Here is a 23,819-nt window from a genome sequence, read left to right on the forward strand (position 1 = left end):
ATCCCAGCTCTGAGACTATATTTGCGTCCGGAGGTCATTTGAACAGTGTCATTAAGACAGCAGAGTAGGTGCATTAATATAGAATGCTGATTTAAACTGACTGGAACTACCTGTGCATTAAAAGAGTGTTAACGCATGCATTCCAACCAAACAGAATCGAGTATTCGAACGTATATATATACATGTATGTACATATATATATACACACACCATGGTCTGGTATATACTGAATATAAAACAATCTGAGTGAAAGATTTCAGAATGTCTCAGTATTTGGTAAGTCCCCCTTTTCTTTAATGACATGCATGCACTCGAACTGTCGTGGAGTTTACAAGTTTGTGCCAGACCTGATGATCCAAGTTACAATATCCTAGCATGATTTGAGAAAGTCCAAAAGAGCATTTTGTGTTGGAAGCAATGGAAGCATAGATATCGGACCTTTTTTGCCAAGGAGCTAACATGGTTAATGTCATGAATTTGATTATTTGATTAGTGATTTTATAAGACGCAACTGGCTGTAAGCATCTTTTTGTGGTTTGACAGCTTTAAAGAAACTTATTCAAGGCTGCATACAGAGAAATTGCATAATAAACGTCAACATTTCTAATCATTCAGTTTGCACAGTTACACCAGTTTCATACACTCACCTGCAAATGCCTGAATGAAACTTGGTCACATTCATTCTTGGAGAAGCACAAAAACCTTCATAACTTTTGTGTGTATGGTGACTAGATTCACAACTTTGGACTGCCACCTGCATCACATTTACACGCCCTTCAGTATTAAGTGCAGTAAATGTTAAATCATCCCCTTGTGGTCTCCAAAAGTTATTATGCCACACTTCATTAAATGGGAGACCAACTGAGAGTGAATTAGAAAGCACACAAATTAGGCTTCAAATTTAAATGACGGCTAAATACAGTACACTGATGCCTCAAAATTAAATTTTAACAGAGAAAGGTTGAGAAATGGGGGGCATACCTCAAAAAATAAATAAATAAATAAATAAATAAATAAAATAAAGAGATTTAAGAGTTTTTGATGTGTTCTTGAGTTTATTCAATGTCACGTCTTTTATTTTGTAGTTTTGCTGTTGGTGTTCTTATTTTCATTGTCTGACTGGTCCCTCCTCTCATTGTTTCCAGGTTTGCCTTGATAATTATTCATGTAGTTAACTAATTAGCTATTGTGTATAAGTAGTCCTCTTGTTTCCTTTATTCTTTGTCAGGTGTTGTACTTTATTGGTTGTTATAGTTGATAAGTCATAGTTCATTTAGTGTCTTGAAGGTTTTACATTTACAAAATTGTAAAATGACAATGTGTTTTTATTAAATCATTTTTAAACCCATTCGTGAGCACTTACATGCTGATCATGTTTGCACTGTTACCTGTAAGTTCAAGGGCCTGATTTGTGTGTGTGTGTGTGTGTGTGTGTGTGGGCAGGTTTTGGTGGTTTACGAGGACATTTTTTTTTTAGGTTACAAACTGGTAATTACAAGGGTATTATGCTATAAATGTGGTTTGAGGACATTTCTAGTGTCCCCATAATTCAAATCGCTTAAAAAACACACTAATTATTGTTTTATTGAAAATGTAAAAATGCAGAAAGTTTTTTGTGAGGGTAAGGTTTAGGGGTAGGGTTAGGGGATAGAATCTATAGTATGTTCAGTATAAAACTCATTATGTCTATGTAGAGTCCTCATAAGGATAGCTGCACCAACATGTGTGTGTGTGTGTGTGTGTGTGGGCAGGTTTAAGTGGTTTACGAGGACTTTTTTTTAGGTTACAAACTGGTAATTACAAGGGTATTATGCTATAAATGTGGTTTATGAGGACATTTCTAGTGTCCCCATAATTTCAATTACTTTAAAAACATACTAAACAATGTTTTATTGAAAATGTAAAAATGCAGTAAGTTTTTGGTGAGGATTAGGTTTAGGGGTAGGGTTAGGGTTAGATGATAGAATCTATAGTTCGTACAGTATAAAATCATTATGTCTATGGAGAGTCCTCATAATGATAGCTGCACCAACATTAAAAAGGCCACATGGAAAATCTGGGTTTCAAAATCTAATTTAGACCTTGAAATAAACTGTTTTAGGATTTTGAATGAATGAATATTTAATAAATAAATAACTTAATAAATGCTTAATATTACATATTTAATGTTCTGTACTATTTCCAGGTCATTAATCAAAGCGATTTGTGACATTTAACATGTTAACTCCTTTGGAATTTCAGAATTCCTTGATTTCACTGAAGCACACAAGATACTCTATGGAACACTGATCATAAGGTTTTGCAAAGACTTGAGGAGTTCATGCTGTGAAGCTAAAGTGGAAATTCAGTTTTTTTATGTTAATGTTTTAATTCAACTTTTCACTCATTATTATGCTGATATAATAATTTGTAATAAAATAACACATTTTTTTGTGTTTGCAGGATGATGGGTGATGTTCAGTTTGTTATGAGCTCTCATGTCTCAAAGACGACGGTGACCCTTGGACAAGGTTCCCCCAGTAAAGAAGCCCCTGTTTTTACTCTCCCGCCACGTAATACCCGCGTCTGCCAGGGGAGCAGTGCACGCCTCGAAGGCAAGGTAAGAGGGATGCTTCAAATCCACAGTCTGCCATCCAGTCTACAGCCGGATACACACTGATCCCCACTGGAGTCATGAAGCAGACACGGTGTCTGTCCAGTTACTCAAATATCATTCGAGCTTCTCAACAACAAGCTCTGTTCTAAAACCCAGTGAGCTGCCTCGCTGTCTGCTGCCTACATTGGCAGACACCTTCTAAAGCAGCATTCGAACCTAAATGGAACCTCAATAACTCATTAATTTTTTCACTGAGCTCATTGTAATGCATCATGGGATAGCTTTCTCTGCCATGCATAAAACTGCTTTCTATTTAGGCAGCTCACTAGGGTTTGGAATAGAGCAATCGATGCATTTTCTTCAAAGTATTCTACACTATATCAGACATATGATACATTGCAGTAACTGGAGACATATTTTGAAGCCAAAAGTCATGAATGTCTTCTCCCCATGTATTTCTGCTGGTCTAGTTGGATGGCCATATTTGACAGAAATATGTGACCCTTCATATGAAATGTCATCCCTTACTCCCTATTCATCGGCTGATAAGAGAAAAATACAATAGAAATCAAATGCTTTTTTCTTCCATACAAGATAAAATGATGAGTTTTTCTTTAGATGATTCAATTCAGACAAACGTCTGTCTTTTATTACATTCTGAGAGTATGTTGAGTACAGCAAGAGGTGAATTTGGACTCTTCCTTGCAGCCTCTGAGTGACACAGAGCAGGCGAACACAGTGGAAACTTAAATAATAAATGACTCAGTTAAAGCTGTGTGTGTTTGTGAGCTGTCTGTCTGGGGCTTGAGAGATGGAGATTTTGAGAGACTTTTCTTGCTGCTTTGTCTTCAGTCTGAAGAGAGTTAATCAGAAACTCAAATCCAAAGTGTTACTTCAGCAGCAATTAAGTTGTTTATACAATACTGGACTTGCAGAGCCAGTTTTTGGCATAAGGTACCTTGCTTGTTCTGGCCAAGAACTGGCCACTTAGACAAAGTCAAGTCAGATTTATTTGTATAGTGCTTTTAACAACAGTCATTGTTTCAATGCAGCTGTACATGAAATTATTCATTAACAGAAAATGAATCTGTAACATATATGGCAGGTTATTTTGGTGAACTCCATCCTGAGCCCATGCTTTAGGCAGTGGCTCATGAAGAATCCCATGTCCGAAATTACATTTGAAGCGACCAGCCACAGTTCTTGTTTTAATGTGCTGTTTAGGGCCAGGTTTATCTGTTGATACCACAATAATAGGCAGACATGGGGAAAAACTCAATCAATAACGGCACAGTAATGTTGGTCCATTACTAGCTGTACAGAAAAACAGGAAAAAAAAAGAATGAAAATGTGTGTAGACTTTGAAATTAGAATTTCTGTCCATGCTAAAGCAATAACTGTTGATTTTTTCATAGACATAACTCAGAACACAGTGTAATATGACAACTTAGTCTCATAGAATAAACGTTACTCTAAAAAAATTGTTGCAAACTCAGATTAACATGCTGTGTTCTACATTTTGCTGCAGTGTTGTAGACACTACAACACTTCCTTTTTTTTCCACTTTCACATAAATCACAACTACAATGTCTGATTATGACTTCATCAACTTTTTTTTTTTTTTTTGTACTTACACACTGCTATGTCATGATATATAAACATTTTACTATAAGGTATCAGCTGAAAAACAACACATTTTAACACTTGTATTACAGACTCACCACACTGACACACTTATTTCAATTGTGATTAGCTTCCGCGTAGCTCACCTGATAGAGTGTTGGATTTTGAACTCGAGAGATTGAGGCTCAAAGCCAGTCAAGCACACAAGCTGCAATGTGAGACGAGAGTGTCATAGAAGTCAAGTCATTTTTATTTGTATAGAGCTTTTCACAACACGCATCGTTTCAAAGCAGCTTTACAAAAAATCATGCATTAACAGAAAATGAAACTGTAATATCTATAAAGTCTTAGAGTGATCATTGTGTAGTTTGATTAAATATGATTGTAAATTGTGTATAAAAAAAATTAAAAAAAATAATTAAATAATAATTGTATTTATAACCCCAGTGAGCAAGCCGAAGGTCGACTGTGGCAAGGAACACAAAACTCCATAAGATGTTGGTTAATGGAGAAAAACAACCTTGGGAGAAACCAGACTCACTGTGGTGGCCAGTTCCCCTTTGGCTAAACAACATGAACATAATGCCAATATTAGTTATTTATGTGCTGTGCAGGTAACATAAAATTACATGGTTATTTCAGAAAATGTGCTTTTTCATGTCACATTTGCATTTAGGACACTATCAGTTAGGTTTAGGTGTTGGTAAGGATGTCTGTTTGTTCAAATGATGTCTCATTTGCTTTTATATCTCTATTCATTGGGTTTAGATTACAGTTTTAGGTTAGGGATATACGTTTTCCTCATTAAAACCCCTATCTACTATTTTCCTTAAAGGGATAGTTCACCTAAAAATAAAAATTCTCTCATTTACTCACTGTGAAGGCGGTGACTACTTCATAGACTATTCTCTTCAGCTTCACAATAATAAATTCTGAGTTCACAATAATCTCTTCAGCTTCACAACAATAACTTTCTGGACCCAGGCTCTCTCTCCTCTGCTGGTTGTGTGGCTGCTTTTATGCCGCTCTCCCCATGCTCACTGGAATTAGAAACAGGTGTTAGGCATAATTTAGCTCAGGTGTAAGCGCCCTCACCGCTTTCTCTCTCTCCGGATGGGCGCTTGACCATGCCCCCGCTGCCACACTCACCCTCATGTCATCCCAGATGTGTAGGACTTTCTTTCTTCTGCAGAAAACAAATGAAGATTTTTAGAAGAATATTTCAGCTCTGTTGGTCCATACAATGTAAGTGAATGGGTGCCAAAATTTTGAAGCTTAAAATCGACATAAAGGGAGCATAAAGTAATCCATAAGACTCCAGTGGTTAAATCCATGTGTTCAGACACGATATGATAGATGTGGGTGAGTCACAAGTTCGAATCCAGGGTGTGTTGAGTGAATCCAGCCAGGTCTCCTAAGCGACCAAATTGGCCCGGTTGCTAGGGAGGGTAGAGTCACATGGGGTAACCTCCTCGTGGTCGCTATAATGTGGTTCTCGCTCTCGGTGGGGCACGTGGTGAGTTGTGCATGGATGCCGTGGAGAATAGCGTGAAGCCTCCACATGTGCTATGTTTCCGGGGTAACAATGCTCAACAAGCCACGTGATAAGATGCGCGGGTTGACGGTCTCAGATGCGGAGGCAACTGAGATTCGTCCTCCGCCACCCCGATTGAGGTGAGTCACTACGCCACCACGAGGACTTAGAGAGCATTGAGAATTGGGCATTCCAAATTGGGGAGAGAGAAAAAAATCTCCTCCTTTCCCAGTAGGGGTCTATATGCACTAAGAATGTGAATCACCAAAAACAGAAGAAGAAGAATGTGAAAGTGAAGTGGAGATTGACTGAACAGGGAGGAGAATTTTTAAAGTAAAAAATTACTTAAACATTGGTCTGTTTCTCACCCACACTTATCATATAATTTCTGAAGGCATGGATTTAACCACCAGAGTTGTCTGGAATACTTTTATGTTGCCATTATGTTTTTGGAGCTTCAAATTTTTGGCACCCATTCACTTGCATTGTATGGACCTACAGAGCTGAAATATTCTTCTAAAAAGTTTGTGTTCAGCAGAAGAAAGGCATACACATCTGGGATGTGGGTGAATAAATGATGAGATAATTTTAATTTTTGGGTGAACTATCTATTTAATCTCATCTGATTACAGCACCATTTCACACACTTTTGGCACCAAACCTCAAACTCACGCCATTGGTTGAGTCAATGTTGCTGTCGGGTTGATTAGGGTGCTCAAACAGAGTAATGTTTTGATCGCGTCACAGACCAAATGTGTTTACACTTTTCAGGTGACTCAACCTAGAAATGGCTTATAGCCATCTCTGTGTATTAAGCTGGGGTTTTAACATTAAAGTATTGTAACATTGAAAAAAGTTACACACTAGCTTTAAGAGACAAACATTATACATAAAAATTTTCTTGCCAAGATGTTTTATTTCAGATCTTTCAAAACCCAGTCACATGTTTTGGAACTCCTGCAGTGCTTCCATATGACATGAGTGTTTTATGCGAGAATAACTCTGAATTGCTCAAGCATAAATGGTTTGAGCAGACACAGGAATGCTCTCAGAACAGGTACAGCTGCAGGAGTTTGGAGCATATCTGCAACGGCTGACAGCATCTCTTCTATCTTCATGTATTTTCACTTTGGCTGAATTCACATCCATTTTAAGTTTTGAACCCAAACAGTGTCTGTTTTTGCTCTCAGCTGACATTCCTAGGCTGAAGTCACCTGAAAACAACTTGATCCAGCTTTCATTTTCAAAATAATTTTTCTACATTTTCTTGATTTGCAACCAGCTGTTGACTAGAATGAGTGGCAGTCAACTTTAGACTTCATTATAAACTAGCAGCATCTTAGGAGTCATTTCAAATATGTTTATTATTATTATTATTATTATTATTGTATAATGTTTGTCAAGTTGTTTGCACCTTGAAAAAAAGTTGTTATATTGAATACAAAATGGCAAATTTCCACCCTCTGTTTGACCTATAGTATGTAACAGCAGCATGTTTATGATGCTGTCATTTTAAGACTTCATTTATCAGACTGAAATTATCTGGGATCTTCTTAAAAATTAACTTTAACTGCTTGTTTCTAACATTGGAATTCTTTAGAAGGATCTGCAGAGCTGTAGGTGCTACCTGCAGGACAGCCAGAAACAGCACAAGCTCTGACAGAATGTATTTTTACATTTGTTCTTCAAGTGTTTAGGTGTAATATATAATCCCGATTGCACCGTGACTGGGTGGGCCAAGATTCTGATCACCCAAATTGGCATCATTCATGTGTAAATATGGACGGTCATGTGTTTCAGGAGTTTAAAATGAATCATTTGTGCTGTTTAGTTTTAAAATATGCAAGAAATGTGTGTGACTTTCTTTCTTCAGCACACAAACAAACAAAGATTTTTAGAAGTATATGTCCTCACAATGCAAGTGAATGGTGACCAAAATTTTGAAGCTCCAAAATCACACAAAGGCAGCAAAAAAGTAATCAGTACGACTTCAGTGGTTAAATCCATGTCTTCTGAAGCAATATGATAGGTGTGTGTGAGAAACAGATCAATATTTAAAGGAATATTTCAGGTTCAATACAAGTTCAGCTCAATCGACATCATTTGTGGCATAATGTTGATTACCACAAAAAATTATTTTGACTCGCCCCTCCTTTTCTATAAAGAAAGCAAAAATCGAGGTGACAGTGAGGCACTTAAAATGGGGGCCAATTTTTGAACGCTAAAATACTTTTTCAAAAGTGTAAACTCGATTAATTAACAATATGCGTGTAAACATGATTTTAGTGTGATAAAATCACTTACTAACCTTTTCTGTGTAAAGTTATAGCCAATTTTTCAACTTTGTTGCCATGATGATGTAATGTCAACAAACCCTAAAACCCTAAAATTACTGTAAAAACAACGATTTAAACAACTTTACAGCTCAAATAATACACAAGTTTTAACAGAAGAATAAATGGGGGCCTGGGTAGCTCAGCGAGTATTGACGCTGACTGCCACCCCTGGAGTTGCGAGCTCGAATCCAGGGTGTGCTGAGTGACTCTAGTCAGGTCTCCTAAGCAACCAAATTGGCCCAGTTGCTAGTGAGGGTAAAGTCACATGGGGTAACCTCCTCATGGTCACGATTAGTGGTTCTCGCTCTCAATGGGGCGTGTGGTAAGTTGTGCGTGGATCTCGGAGAGTATCATGAGCCTAAAAATTTACTTAAGTATTGTTCTGTTTCTCAACCACATCTATCATATCACTCCTGAATGATATGGATTTAACCACTGGGTCATATGGATTCTTTTTTGCTGTCTTTATGTGCTTTTTGGAGCTTCAAATGTCTGGTCACCATTTGCTTGCATTGTATGGACCTACAGAGCTGAGATATTCTTCTAAAAATCTTCATTTGTGGTCTGCAGAAGAAAGAAAGTCATAGACATCTGGGATGGCATGAGGGTGAGTAAATGATATTAATAGCCTTACAGTCTCCTCTACAGCAGTGACTCTAGATTTGCAGTTTTGTAATGATGTAAAGTGTGCATCTGATACTCAACTTGTGGTAGTGTGCATGTATGTGGATCTGAGAGACAGCAAAGTGGGGAGAGCACAAACAAGGATTAAAATGCCTTTAGTCTTGTGACTCCCAGTTTCCTGTTGGACTCTTGTTTTCTTTCATGGAGGTGAAGTCAAGCATCAGAAGAGACACTGAAGTACAGCACATGTTTCTCCACAGTATATTAGGGAAAGGAGGCTTTGTAAAAATGATTTAGTTAAACTTTATTTGTCAAACAGACTTTTGAAATTATACTTAGCACATTTGGGTTTGCCAGCCAGACTGATTGCACTGTGTATTTCAGCAACAGAAGCTCAAATTTTCTGCAGCTGAAATCGGTCTGTACTCAGCAAAATTCAAACCACTGTCCCCAGTGGCCGAAGCTGGAAATGTTGCTAAACGTATGGACATGTTTGAGCTCCAGTTTCCGGGTAAAATGTCTACAGAATGGCACCAGAAGCAAGTTACATTTTTAGATGTAGATGATATATTACATTTTATATCAACTCTAACCCCTAACCCAACCCCCAAGCCTGAAACTAACCGTCAGTGGAGTAGAAATATCATTTTGGAGCGAAAATGCAACCACTGAATCATGTGCACCATTACTTGTATAAATGCGATAACTTATTAGTTTCCATGGGACCAGAACCTGTGTCTCTGAGGCTCTTGCAACATGCTATTAGTAGCGTCCTAGGGAAATGTAAACACAGTTGCAGAAATGCAAAAATGTCTAAAGGAGGATGCTGCTTGTCAATAATTCAGCAGAAAGAGATAGATTTCTTGTTACATTAACAATTGGAAGCAACATGTCAACTTCCTGTGTGATTGTGTTGTGCTGTACAGCCAAGTTCAATCAAATGAATCAAATCAATGTTTACAAGCTATTTGGGTGATTCTCACAAAACCTGTTTAGAAAATCTCCTGGTCTTATTTCACTCCAATATCAAAAGGAGAGAGAGAGAGAGACTGAGACTGAGACTGAGACTATTTTTAGGACCATTAAGATTTGTTACATTGAGACATTTTCATGACTTTTATGAAAATTTTACCCCACAATTCTCAATGACCACATTGCAAAAGATGGTCATTAAAATATTTTCATTACCACAATGTGAAAAATATTATTTACATTGTAAATAATAAGACCCCCAGGAAAAAGGTGGATAGCAACTGAAAACATTTCCTAACCACTTTCATCAGCATAACTAATATAATGGAATTCAGCTAGTTTTGCACGGAAATCAAAACCTATTAAATGCGTCTTTCGCTGTCCAGCAAGATGATGCAAGATGAGTAACGTGTTGTGTATGTTATATTGCTGTGCTAAAGTACCACCTATATCCAACAGAGGCTAATCTTTTTTTTTCCTCCAAGACAGCAATGCAAATAGGAACTTTTGCTTAAGTCTCCTGCATCTCAAATTTTAAATAAATTTGCAGTGTTTGAAGTCTACGTCTTTCTGTCAATGCAATAATGCCTGTGTCTCATGTTCATAGTGCTTCCCTGCAGATTGCTGTGAATGGAGCTAACTGCTGGAAGTGGACATACTAATTATAGAGGAAACGACTAACCGACTTGGACATCACCACTTTTGGTCATGTCTGAAATTAAAATGAACTTGAAATGCCTTGAACATGAAATGGTCTGTGAATGAGCTGGTTTTTAGTGAGCACTCACTCTTAAAGGTACAGCTCCATGCTACCATGACACCTGCGTGTTTACCGAGGAATAGATGACTAATAATCCAAAAATAATAGCCGAATCGATTATACATTGGATACATGAAGTAAGCTTTTTGCTGTATTGTTGATATTATTTTTAAATGTAAAATAAATAAATAAATAAGAAAACACGAACTTGATGAATCTTTCATTTGATTTGGATTAATAAATTGTCTGTTAATATGAACATACAAAATATTATAGTATTGTACTGTATGCTTGTTAACAGCGTAAGATAAAAGGTATTTTATATGCCTTCCCATACAGAAATTGGATACTGTATGTATGGCCATGAACACATATGTATTAAACTATAGTTCGTATATTTTCCATATATGTACTGTACGTAAATTATTTGTTACATACATTTTTGTAGTATCTGGAAATGTATGTTGTTTCATAGATGTGCAATTATGTGACTTTCAGTGAAAACCAGTGCTCGAATTGAGAGGGGGCTGGGGGGGACCCCCCATAATATGTCAAAGATAGACTTGTGTTTTACTAAAGATAATAATGACAAATACTATTTAATTTGCACAGTTAGGATATGGTAAATTTTTTGAATTATTTACAAATATCAGGGCTCTACAGTGTGAGCATTTTACATGCATTTGCGAGTAAAAATTACTGCTTGTGAATGCGGAAAATTATTTTGCCGCACGGCGCGAGTAACAGCTGATCTAACGCCCAAAGTTATGAACTTACTATTGCAGCCTACCATCAGAATTAAAACTCCCTAATGTATCTTCCCTCATACACCAAATACTTTTAAAAGAGGCGTGTTAGGTATTTTTGCATTAAAAGCACCTTTTTTCACTCTCAAATGGCTACGAGCGCTGTCCTCTCCCTCTCTCGCTGTCTTTCACGTGCACGCAGAGACCAAGGGAAAGATATACCATGTGGAGATGTTTTAAGCGGAGTTTCTGCATCAATGTGTAATAGAAATGTCAACCGCTAGAAATGTATCACGTTTCATGTCTATCGCGGTTATTTAAAATTCGTGGCAAAGCACGTTCCCATCGATGATGGTGCTCTCTCGAGCGCGTGCATGAGCAAACACATAGTGCGCGACGAGAGAGAGCATGCATCCATGGCAGTGATATACTGTATGTGTAGACTTATATATAATAGAGGGGGCTTCAAGGTAAAAAGGTTGGGAACCACTGGTCTGGTGCATATTTTCATAGAAAAACAATAAAAAACAGCATATACAGACGTAGAATTGCTACTTTGTGGTAGTTTGTAATATAAAATATATTAACATTGTATAACTTCCATGAATAACCCATTAAGCATTATTGCATCATTCAACTCTTAATAGACAGTTAAAACTGAAAATACATTAATGTAGTTATGAATGTCCTGAAAGTTTGATTTGAAAGATTTAAATGTTGATGAATTAGCTACTAATCTGTTAATAATTAGTCATACCTACAGTATATGCTTGTCAATGGCAAATGGAAGTATAATGTGTCATCAATATATTATTAGTTCATTAGTGTTGTTTGGTTGACTGATGTTGTTTGGTGCTGCTTGTAAGGTTCATTTAAGAAATAATACATTGAAAAAGGTTTATCAGAGAAGACGTCCTTTGTCATGTATGAAGAATCTTTAGTAAATGAATTCTGTAGTAATTTTTAATGCATGCATGCTCTGTTGCGATACATTACCAGTTGTATCAACCTGAACACTGACTGTGCCCTTAAATACAGCTAAGCGCAACACCCCCTAATCAAACACCCATCCTCCTGATATATATATATATATATATATATATATATATATATATATATATATATATATATAAAACATGTGCAATTGTTTTTTATGATTTCTTTTTATATTTTGTCTAATGGTACTAAAAACAGTTTAATGTCCAAAAATGTGAATTTTCTGACAATTCTTCCATATGACAGGCTTTACAGGGTTAATACTTTTGGAGTTTGTACAAATCCTTAACCTAAGTATGAGCAATGGCAATAGAGATGTTGCATTAGGAAGCACCATTAAGTAATCTCTCGGTGTGAGAGTCTGTAAGTGGTAAAAAATAAATTAGAAGTGTATTGTAAACAGATATGGTAGATTGTAACTCCCACATACTCTAGCTTTTCCTCATTCTTCTCTTTATCTGTTTATCTCCTCTCAATTATTCCTTTATCTGCCCACTTCCTTTAAACATTACATTAATAATATTACATTAATAATGTTTAGTCACAGCCTTTTTTCATTTCTCAGTTGTACATGTGTGAAAAAAGTACACCACAATTATTAAAGATTGATAAAGAATTGGTTAATTCATTGTTAAATATGTTATCGTTAGTTATGTAATTGTGTTTAGGATGAGAATTAACTGCATAGGCAGCTGCCTTCTAAGCACTCTAATTGTGATCGAACCAACCCGGTCTCATAGAATCTATGTAGAAAAATTTATGTCTACATTTTTGCTAAATTATTTTTACGTATGTTTTGCAGCAGTTTCCTGGTGAAATGAACACTAGAGGTTCTACAACAACATGACTTTTATTCCCTTTAAAACAAATCATGAGTAAAACGGCAGAGTATCAGTTCATAAAAACTTTACTTTTCGCTCTGTTCCTCACACAATGCTATCTGATGACATCTAAACACTTTTACTATAGCGAATGACTTGTTAGGCGATACATTTTAGCGTTTGTATTACATAATCAACTACATTTACAAGCTAGTTCAAGTGTGATCAAATTGCATGGTAGCTCAACTGAACATTGCACTTGTGATGTAAAGGATGAGTCCTGAAGAGCACGCAAGTCCACACATGAGCCAAAAGTATCAGAAGCACCACAGAATGACATGGTTGCTTCAGGAATTGTGTTTCATCTGACATTTGCTTTACTTACATTATCGGTTAGGTTTAAGGTTTAGGGCAGGGAGGTCGGTTTTATGAATTTAAAACTCAATAGAGCATTAACAGTAAAAATATCTTTAACTCACTTTTAGCACCACAAAGTGGACATTTCAAATCAGAACTGCTGCAATGCGTGTAATTAACCACGTAATATCATTTTGCAAAAACGTCGCCACAGTCATGTAATTTTCATGAGATTGGGCTGCATGGAACCTCATAAGTGACTTACTTGACTCACAATTAATTTCAATAGAGTTTGACATTGAGCATGTTGATAATCTAACAACATCATACTTTCAGCACACACAAATCTTGGGTAAAATACTTAATTCCTAATTATATTAAACACTTTTTACCAATGCTTTTCAGTATTGAATGAAATATAATTATAATTGACATTTCTCTTCACTCGTCCACAGAGGTGGGTAGAGTAGACAGAAACTGTACTTAAGTAAAAGTACAATTACTTTTAAAAAAATTACTCAAGTAGAAGTAAAAGTACTAACATAAATAATTACTTGAGGAAGAGTATCCAATTAAAAGTGTACTCAAGTAGTGAGTAACTCGTTACTTTCACAAATGACATAATGGATGTTTACTCCCCTGTATTCCATTCCATAATACACACTGAACATGTACTACAGAATTATTATTATTATTAATGGAAATTCTGTCATCATTTACCATCATGTTGTTCCAAACCTGTATGATTTTCTTTCTTCCATGCAACACAATAAGGAGATATTAGATAGAATGTTTGCCTGAGTCACTATTTACTTTCAGTGAATGTGTTTTTTTCCCTCTATATTTTGAAAGTGAATGGTGACTGAGACTGTCAGTCCCTAACATTCTGTCTAACATCTTTTGTGTTCCACAGAATAGAGAAAGTCACACAGGTTTGGAACAACATGAGGTTAGGGAAATGATGACAGAATATTAAATTATGGTTGAGCTATCACTTTAAAGGGATAGCTCACCCAAAAATGAAATGAGCTCACATTTACTCACCCTCATGCCATCCCAGATATGTATGACTTCCTTCTGCAGAACACAAATTAATATTTTTAGAAGAATATTTCAGCTCTGTTGGCAAGTGAATGAGTGCCAACATTTTGATGCTCCAAAAAGCATATAAAGGCAGCATTAAAGTAATCCATAAGACTCCAGTAGTTAAATCCATATCTTCAGAAGTAATATGATAGGTGTGGGTGAGAAACAGTTCAATATTTGTCGTTTATTTTTTTTTTTTTTGCTAGACATTCTTCTCCCTGCCAGCAGGGGGCGATATGCAGAGAAGAATGTGAATCATCAAAAACACAACAAGAAGAATGTGAAAGTGATCTGTTTCTCATCCACACCTATCACATCGCTTCTGAAGATATTGATTTAACCACTAGAGTCTTATGGATTATTTTATGTTGACTTAAGTGATTATTTATTTATTTGCTTTAAAATGTTGGCACCCATTCACTTGCATTTTATGGATCAAAATCTTAATTTGTGTTCAGCAGATGAAAGAAAGTCATACACATCTGGGATGGCATGAGGGTGAGTAAATGATGAGAGAATTTTCATTTTGGGCTGAACTATCTCTATAAGGGCTCTTGTCAGATCTGGGTGAATTTGTCAGTAAGAGAGGTTTGGAAATGTTTCTAGTGATTATTACGGTGAAAATGTGAAAATGTCCCACAGGGACATTATATATAATGCTGAAATATAAACCAAAGCAAGATCATGTTTTATTAATGCCTACTTTCGCTATTTCATAGCTTTTAAAGTCCTGCATGGATTCTTATTTCAGTGTAGTTACAGTTTTAAGTGTCGAAAGAATTTAGATCATTAGTTCTGTACAGCAGTACCGCCGCCCTCTAAACGCAGAGTACACAGCCTGTGTCGGGCACGAATCCCGGTCGCGGAACACTCACTCTGTCTGAAACCGCCCCATATCCACAATATAGTGCACTATTTTGGGTGTCTGCCATTTTGTAGGATTGTCTGAATTCTGAGCCACTCTTTCCCTACTTTTATTCACTCATTCTTACCCACAGTGCACTCTAATTTCGAGTGTACATTTGATGAACACTCGACGATGGTTAATTGCCCACAATCCACCGCGGGGAAGACATACAAGCTGGGAGTTTACTGCTTCATTCACTCCTGCAGTATTTTATTTCATGCTGAATGTATTAAATTACTTTTTGACAAATCATTACTTGATAAAAAAAAAAAAAAACATAATAACATTATTAACATATATATTATTCGCCATATGATCGCCTTGCGCCCGCACATCTCTCACGCTGTGCACGCACAGAAATGCTGTCTGTACACGCTTCAGTTGTCAGTCACACATTCTGTTGAGCAAAAGGCATTTACACTTATGTTTACATGGATTTATTCAGTTAATCAGCCCGAAGTAGCTGCGATAGTTTTCAGTGCAAGAGCACGGAGTTAGAAGAGCATGATGCTGCAGCAGTGATGGACTCGGCTTGAGTGACAACCCGTGAAAGCGCGCGCAGCTATGTGTAATTCCGCTGTCGTAAAAGTCCCATTCAATAATCTCTCAATAAATTACACTTTAACTAAAAATAAACCCAGTATTGTAATGACAGGAACACCGCCCAATGTAACGAAGTAAAAGTAATTTTTTTTTCATTAGAATTTACTTGAGTGAGAGTAAAAAGTATCCACTTTTAAACCTACTCTAAAAGTTTTTTTTTTTTTTGCCTCCAAAAAGTTACTCAAGTAAATGTAATGGAGTAAATGTACTACCCACCTCTGCTCGTCCACCATAGTATTTTTTATTTTTTCATGGAGCTTGTCACAGTGCATTCTGGAATTGCCTTCACCGCAAAGTTTCGATTTGATGCTGCCTTAAAATTTGGCTAAAACTTGTTATCTTATAAAGCAGCCTACTTTTTGGAACAACCTTTGTATCAGGAAGCTGAACAAATACTTGGGTAGAGCATAAATATGCATGTATATAACTGTTTTGCTCTCTCTCTCTCTCTCTCTCTCTATATATATATATATATATACATTTATAAATCATTTTTTTCCTCTGGTATAAAACCATATGTTTTGAATATGAATATCTATTCACAAAACAGGGACATGCATGGCTATGACTTAATAAGAGAATGCTGCAGTAGAATGAGTTCTGTGAACCAGAAAGCATGTGTTAATGTGATCAGTGTGTTTGAATTTGCACTGGGAGTTTTTGGACTGATTGTGCAGCAGTATTTCAGGTGCATAACCTCACCAGGTTTGAACTGTGAAGGTGAAGCCAGGAAAAAGTGATAACAGGGAAGCGAGAGAGAGAGAGAGAGAGAGAGAGAGAGAGAGAGAGAGAGAGAGAGAGAGAGAGACCTCAGGTTAAGTTCACTGTCTAACAACATGCTGATGTTTCGGCCCACTTCTCAGTGGAATGTGAGTGGTGTGTATCAGTTTACTGTATAAATCTTAATGCCCTGAGGGGCTTTAAGAGCAATAGTTCTATGAGAGTTATTTACAAGGCAGCACTGAATTGAAATTCCTGGTGGTGATTAATATGCCAACCATCATTATTACTAATATTCATACTTGTGGTTAGTGATTAGAGCAAACCTTTAAACAAGTTAAAAGTTTGGCGTGCAACTCATCCCGAAAAATGGACCAGAGCCATATCTAGATAGGAGAATATCACAGACGTGAGGATGGGTTCTTGACTTGTGTTAGTAAGCAAGCAACTAGCAACCACTGAAAACACCATATGATTCGCAATGAGTTTAAAGGTATAGTTCAACCTAAAATGAAATTCTCTTATCATTTACTCACCCTCATGCCATCCCAGATGTGTATGATTTTCTTTCTTCAGCTTAACACAAATTAAGATTTAGAAGAATATTTTAGCTCTGTTGGCCCATGCAATGCAACTGAATGGTGACCAAAATGTTTAAGCTCCAAAAAGCACATAAAAGTAATCCATATGACTCCAGTGGTGAAATGTATATCTTCGGCAGCGATGTGACTGGTGTGGGTGAGAAACAGATAAATATTTAAGTCTTTTTTATAAATTCTTCTCCCTGCCCAGAAGGTGGCGATATGCATGAAGAATGCGAATTACCAAAAACAAAAGAAGAGTGTGAAAGTAGAGATTTAGAGTAAAAAAACTGACTTAAATTTTGAGCTGTTTCTCACCCACACTTATCATATTGCTTCAGAAGACATTGATTTAACCACTGGAGTCATATGGATTATTTTTATGCTGCCTTTATGTGATTTTTGGAGATTCAAAGTTCTGGCCACCATTCTCTTGCATTGTGAGGACCTACAGAGCTGATATATTCTTCAAAAAAGTATGAAATGTAAGATTTACTTTTTATGAAATCTAAGATTTAAGTTTGAAAAACTGACTGATTTTAAAGAGCGTTCGCCATTCAAAATAAGAGGCAGTGAAGACATTGTGGTAATATTTGCATAATGAACAGTGATTGTTCTTCTGTCTTGTATTTATTTACAGTACATTCTGAATTGTTATTGGGATTTTTTTCTAACATCTATGTAACTTTTTATAGCTGCCTTCATACTGCAAAGACCGTGTTACATTTTGTGCTGAATCTTGCGTGCAGCCGACAGTAAAGGAGACATGCACTGGATGTCATGACCAGTGTTGGGTAACATTACTTTTTAAAGTAACTCATTAAAAGTAACTTAATTAATTAAAAAGTTAATTTTTATGGAAAGTAAAATGTTATGTTACTTTTGCATTATTTTTGAGTTACTTTTTCTCATAGCCACTTTCTCTTCTGCTATCATATGCATTCCATACAAATAAGTCATGCATTGCATACAAGAGACATTACAGGTCATGCTAGCTACTTTACAATACTCATGTCAAAACAACATAGTAAACAAACAGATATTTAGAAAGTAGGTCTTCACATCATTTTTATAATAAAGAATCAATAACATGAATATGCATGATTTGTTTTTCCATCAACATGGCAGCCAGTATGAATAATGAAGTATAACCACTGTCTTAGCTAAGGCAGCAAAGTCCAACATTTGAACCTGCATCATATCTGTCATCATGATCTGTGCCCATCGACAATGCCAGAGTCTTTCAGTGGGGAATGCCAGCCTAACATGTTCAAGGAATATGTCTAATAATAAATGAATGTTTTTCACTTAAGTCATCTCAGTGCAGGCTTGTTTTGAGTTGATCCACGGTGCATACAGACGCCACTGGTTGATCGCATACAACTTCAAATACGCATGTTGATACAACATGAATGGAATCTTTTTTAATGCTTCCAAAATGTCATAAAAATGGTTTGTTTCATGAATCAAACTACTTGTTCATTATAAAACAAAATGTAGAATCTTTTTAGAAAGACATTTTCTCTGCATACACAATCGATGTAGAACTTTGCTTGGAGCCACTGATCCAGAGTCAGCTTTTCTCACCCCATTCTCCCAGCTATGGGGAGCTGTAACACGGAGCAATTCGGCTGCATAAGTCATTGAATTGAGCGAGTATTTCACCCTGTGTATCATGTCGTGGCCAGTGGAAGACTAGTCTTTTAATCCCTCTGCCTAAATGCGTTTACTGATTTTTTTATTTTTATGCAGTGTGTATTAACACATGAATCAATCGCGTTTCACTCAACCGAATGTTGACCTCATATTATGCTAAAACACACAATTTTGACTCAAGATGGCGCCGAGTATGGCTGCTGCGTTGTGAGCTCCAAAACAACACTGCAGTTTTTTGTTTGTTTTGTTCACATTTCTTTTTTTTTTTTTTTTTTTTTTTTTTGTCTTGGATGTTATCTGCCTTATTGTCTATGACAGACAAACGCTTTTGGACATTGGTTCTGCAATAGCACACCGAAAACCGGACTTTAAATTCCTCAATGCCAACCTGCTGTTTACAAACACGCCAGCGGAGCCCTTTGTCTGGGTAGCCTGGCCGCCGAAATGCAGAAGGAAAAGGGGAAATAGAGCCGGTGTTCTCATCAGAGTAAGACGTCGTGCAAATCGACCCCCGCTACCCAGTATTCTACTGGTAAATGTTCAGTCTCTGGACAACAAGCTCTGCGAGCTGAGAGCATGGATCTTTTTCCAACGAGAGACGAGGAACTGCTGCATTATCTGCCTTACGGAAACTTGGATGTCTGCTGAGATTCCAGATTCAGCCATTGAACCCGCGGGGGTTCTCCGTGCACCGAGCGTACAGAGCGAAATACCTCTCAGGTAAAAGCAGAGGTAGTGGTGTATGTTTTATGGTGAACATACATTTTATCAAGTCTTTCTGCTCTCCTGATCTGGAATTTCTCATGCTTCTGTGTCGACCATTCTGGCTACCTAGGGAATTCACAGCGGTCATTATCACAGCTGTGTACATCCCCCCACAAGCTGACACAGACCGGGCACTCAAAAAACTGTATGGGATTATAAGCAAGCAGGAAACCGCGCACCCTGAGGCCGTGTTTATTGTGACCGGGGACTTTAACAAAGCCAATTTTAAATCAATTGCACCAAACTACCACCAACACATCAGTTTCAACACGAGGGGACCGGGTTTTGGACCATTGCTACTCTCCCTTCCGGGATGGCTACAAATCCCTCCCCCACCCACCATCTGGCAAATCAGACCACTCTTCCATTCTGCTTCTGCCCGCTTACAGGCAGAAACTGAAACAGGAAGCACACACCCTCAGAATGATCCAGTGCTGGTCGGACCAATCAGATTCTATGCTACAAGACTGTTTTGATCACGCGGACTGGGAGATGTTGCGGTCCTTGAGGTGTACGCTGATAGCGTAACGTGTTTCATCAGAAAGTGCATAGAGGATGTTGTTTCGACCAAAACAATACGGATCTACCCCAACCAGAAGCCATGGATAAATAGCGATGTTCGTGCTGCACTTGATGCGCGGACCTCCGCTTTTAATTCCGGGAATGCGGAGGAGCATAAACAAGCCAGTTATGCACTCCACAAAACTATCAAAGCAGCCAAACGCCAGTACAGGGACAAGATTGAAGGAAGTTTAACACCACCAACTCTAGAAGCATGTGGCAGGGAATTAATATCATCACGGACTTTAAAGAGAATAAAAACTCCGCCATGAACACCACTGCCTCTCTCCCGGATGAGCTAAATACTTTTTATGCTCATTTCGAGGGAAATAACACCGCCCTCATGGAAAGAGCTCTCGTGGCCGAAGCTACAATCAGTTAGTTCATCTGTAGCGGATGTAACCCAATCCTTCCGACGGGTGAATATCCGTAAAGCCACGGGTCCAGATGGAATTCCGGGCCACGTCATCAGAGCGTGCGCAAACCAACTGGCTGGTGTTATTTACAGATATTTTCAACCTTTCCCTCTCCTTGTCTGTGGTCACCACATGCTTTAAAACGTCCACCATTGTGCCTGTACCAAAGCAATCCAAAATCACATGCTTAAATGACTGGCGTCCTGTTGCGCTGACATCCATCATCAGCAAATGCTTTGAGAGACTAATCAGAGATTACATCTGCTCTGTGCTACCTCCATCACTGGATTCACTGCAGTTTGCTTACCGCAACAACCGCTCCACTGATGATGCCTTTGCATCTACAATACACACTGCTCTCTCCCACTTGGAAAAAAGGAATACTTATGTGAGAATGCTGTTTGTAGACTACTGCTCAGCATTCAACACCATAGTGCCCTCCAATCTTTCTGTGAAACTCCGGGCTCTGGGCTTAAACAGCACGCTGTGCAGCTGGATCCTGGACTTCCCGTCAAGCAGACACCAGGTGGTTAGAATGGGCAGCAACATCTCCTCATCACTGACCCTCAACACTGGAGCCCCGCAGGGCTGTGTTCTCAGCCCACTCCTGTATTCCCTGTACACACATGACTGTGTGGCAACACATAGCTCCAATGCCATCATTAAGTTTGCTGATGATACGATGGTGGTAGGTCTGATCACTGACAATGATGGCACTGACACTGGCCTACAGAGAGGAGGTGCTCACTCTGACACGCTGGTGTCAGGAGCACAACCTCTCCCTCAATGTCAGAAAGACATAGAGCTTGTGGTGGACTTCAGGAGAAAAGACAGAGAACACAGTCCCATCACCATCAATGGAGCACTGGTGGAGAGAGTCAGCAGCTTCAAGTTCCTCGGTGTCCACATCACTGAGGAACTCACATGGTCCGTCCACACTGAGGCCGTTGTGAAGAAGGCTTATCAGCACCTCTTCTTCCTGAGACGGCTGAGGAAGTTTGGAATGAACCACCACATCCTCACACGGTTCTACACCAGCACTGTAGAGAGCATCCTGACTGGCTGCATCTCCGCCTGTTACAGCAATAGCACCTCCCACAACCGCAAAGCCCTGCAAAGGGTGGTGCGAACTGCCAGACACATCATCGGAGGTGAGCTTCCCTCCCTCCAGGACATATATACCAGGCTGTGTGTGAAAAAAGCTCGGAGGATCATCAGAGACTCCAGCCACCCAAGCCATGGGCTGCTCTCACTGCTACCATCAGGCAGGCGGTATCGCAGCATCAGGACCCGCACCAGCCAACTTCATGACAGCTTCTTCCCCAAGCAATCAGACTTCTGAACTCTTGATCTCTCACGATCAATATACATCAGCACTGCACTTTATTAATATTACTATCTCACACTGGAATGTCTTAAATTATATTCTCTCTTAACAACACACTGGCAACTGACTATCAACTGACAGCCTGAATATCAATACAGTACAATACAACCTACTGTATATTTTATATATACTATATATACTATTTTTATTGTATAATGTGTATTCTTTATTGTATGTGTATTCTATATTGTGTGTATTGTATACTGTACAATATTCTATATTGTGTGTATTGTATACTGTATATTGTATATTATTATTTGTATATTGTGTTGTGTGTAATTATATGTATATTAGATATGTAAATTGTGATGTGTAAATCTGATTATTTTAAATTGGTATACGTATGTCTCCTCTATGTCTCATCACTGTCATGACTGCTATGTTGCTCGGAACTGCACCCAAGACTTTCACCCACTATTGCACTTGTGTATATGGTTGTGTGACAATAAAAGTGAAGTGAAGTGAAGTGGTTTCCTGGCTTGTATAGCTAATGTGCATGCACGTTAGAGAGTTGATTGAAAGGCAATGTCTGTATCTAAAAGGTGATCTAAAAGGTGGCTCTTTTACCTGCAAGGCGGGACTTCTTTTCTACACCCATTGACTGTTGGGTGCTAGAGCTTCTTGGCTGGGTGTTCAAATTTCTCTCATTCATTTAAATAGAAGTGACTCGTCTCTGCAAATAGTCTCTGCCCTCACTCTATAGAACTACAATGCCCATCATGCACTACATCTCCTCCTTGAAGTTTGCACACTTTTACTCCTGATTACTCGCAAAACAGGGAAAGTAGTGGTGTACAAAAGCAACGCATTACTTTATTTAAAAAGTAACTCCAATATTATGGTCTAAAATACAAAAATATTGCGTTATTTTACTCGTTTCTTGAAAAAATAATCTGATTACACACTGGTCATGACAACAGCAAAGTGGCTCTGATGCAGCATTTCATTTACACTAAACCAAAGTGATAGCAACTGTTTTAAGTTAAATAGCAAATAATCATTAAAAAAAGTTTTCATCGGATTGGATTGCATTTCAGATTGCATTTAATTCATAAACTCTATAGTGGATTGCTCATTAGAGAGTGTGTGTGTCATCTGTATGGTATTGAATGGATAGCTCCTAATACACTAAATTGAGCATATATGTTTTTTATAGATTGTGGTTAGTATGCAAGTATAATACTTGTACAATTCTGGCTGGATTTCATTAACTCTACTGTACAGCAGGTCATTAGTGAATATTTGTTTGAGGCCCCATAATGAGAGCCAGGTGGAACGAGTCCAATACTGAGTCCAGATCAGCTCAGACAACCACTGAACTCTGCACATCAGTTTCTACTCTGATTTATAGAAAACACTGTCTCCATCAACACTGATTCGGCTGAGTGCTTGCCATCATGTGTAGATTACAATGAAGAAATCACAGACATTGATGAACAAATTATATTAAATGTAAAAATAATAGGCCAAATCCAAGGCAAAACTAAAGAATTCCCCCCTTACCATGTGGACTGGCTCTGTGTTGTGTCTCAGTTTGGCTTGTACAAGAGAAATCTTGTGAGCCTCTGAGAACATCAGACTGGTGTGACGAGCTGTGGAATGAGGAATGTTTTTGGGCAGTAGTTAAAAGAGAGTGGATTTTGATTACTGGCAATTGTGTATCGTGATAAAAATAATATTGATTAAAGCAAGCTGGGAATGTGGTTTTGTTTGTTTATATACATTTTTTTTCATGTGTTATTTTATTTTTATTTATTTTTTGCACTACAAAT

At 37.8% G+C, this 23,819-nt stretch overlaps 1 protein-coding gene across 4 annotated transcripts in view; it reads left to right on the forward strand.

The window, feature by feature from the left end:
* The window catches only part of LOC127448055 (myosin light chain kinase, smooth muscle-like), a 157,581-nt gene that overhangs the window by 25,925 nt on the left and 107,837 nt on the right, over positions 1-23,819 (forward strand). For 2 of the 4 annotated variants that reach the window (XM_051710312.1, XM_051710314.1), the window contains exon 2: positions 2,443-2,599. In XM_051710312.1, coding sequence (XP_051566272.1) covers positions 2,444-2,599 — 156 coding nt within the window. In that variant the 5' untranslated portion in view covers position 2,443. Of the gene's footprint in view, positions 1-2,241; positions 2,337-2,442; positions 2,600-23,819 lie in introns of those variants that run through there. The other 2 variants (XM_051710313.1, XM_051710315.1) reach the window with 2 other exon arrangements.

This window comes from Myxocyprinus asiaticus, chromosome 11, assembly GCF_019703515.2.
Source record: "Myxocyprinus asiaticus isolate MX2 ecotype Aquarium Trade chromosome 11, UBuf_Myxa_2, whole genome shotgun sequence".
In the NCBI taxonomy this organism is placed as follows: Eukaryota; Metazoa; Chordata; class Actinopteri; order Cypriniformes; family Catostomidae; genus Myxocyprinus; species Myxocyprinus asiaticus.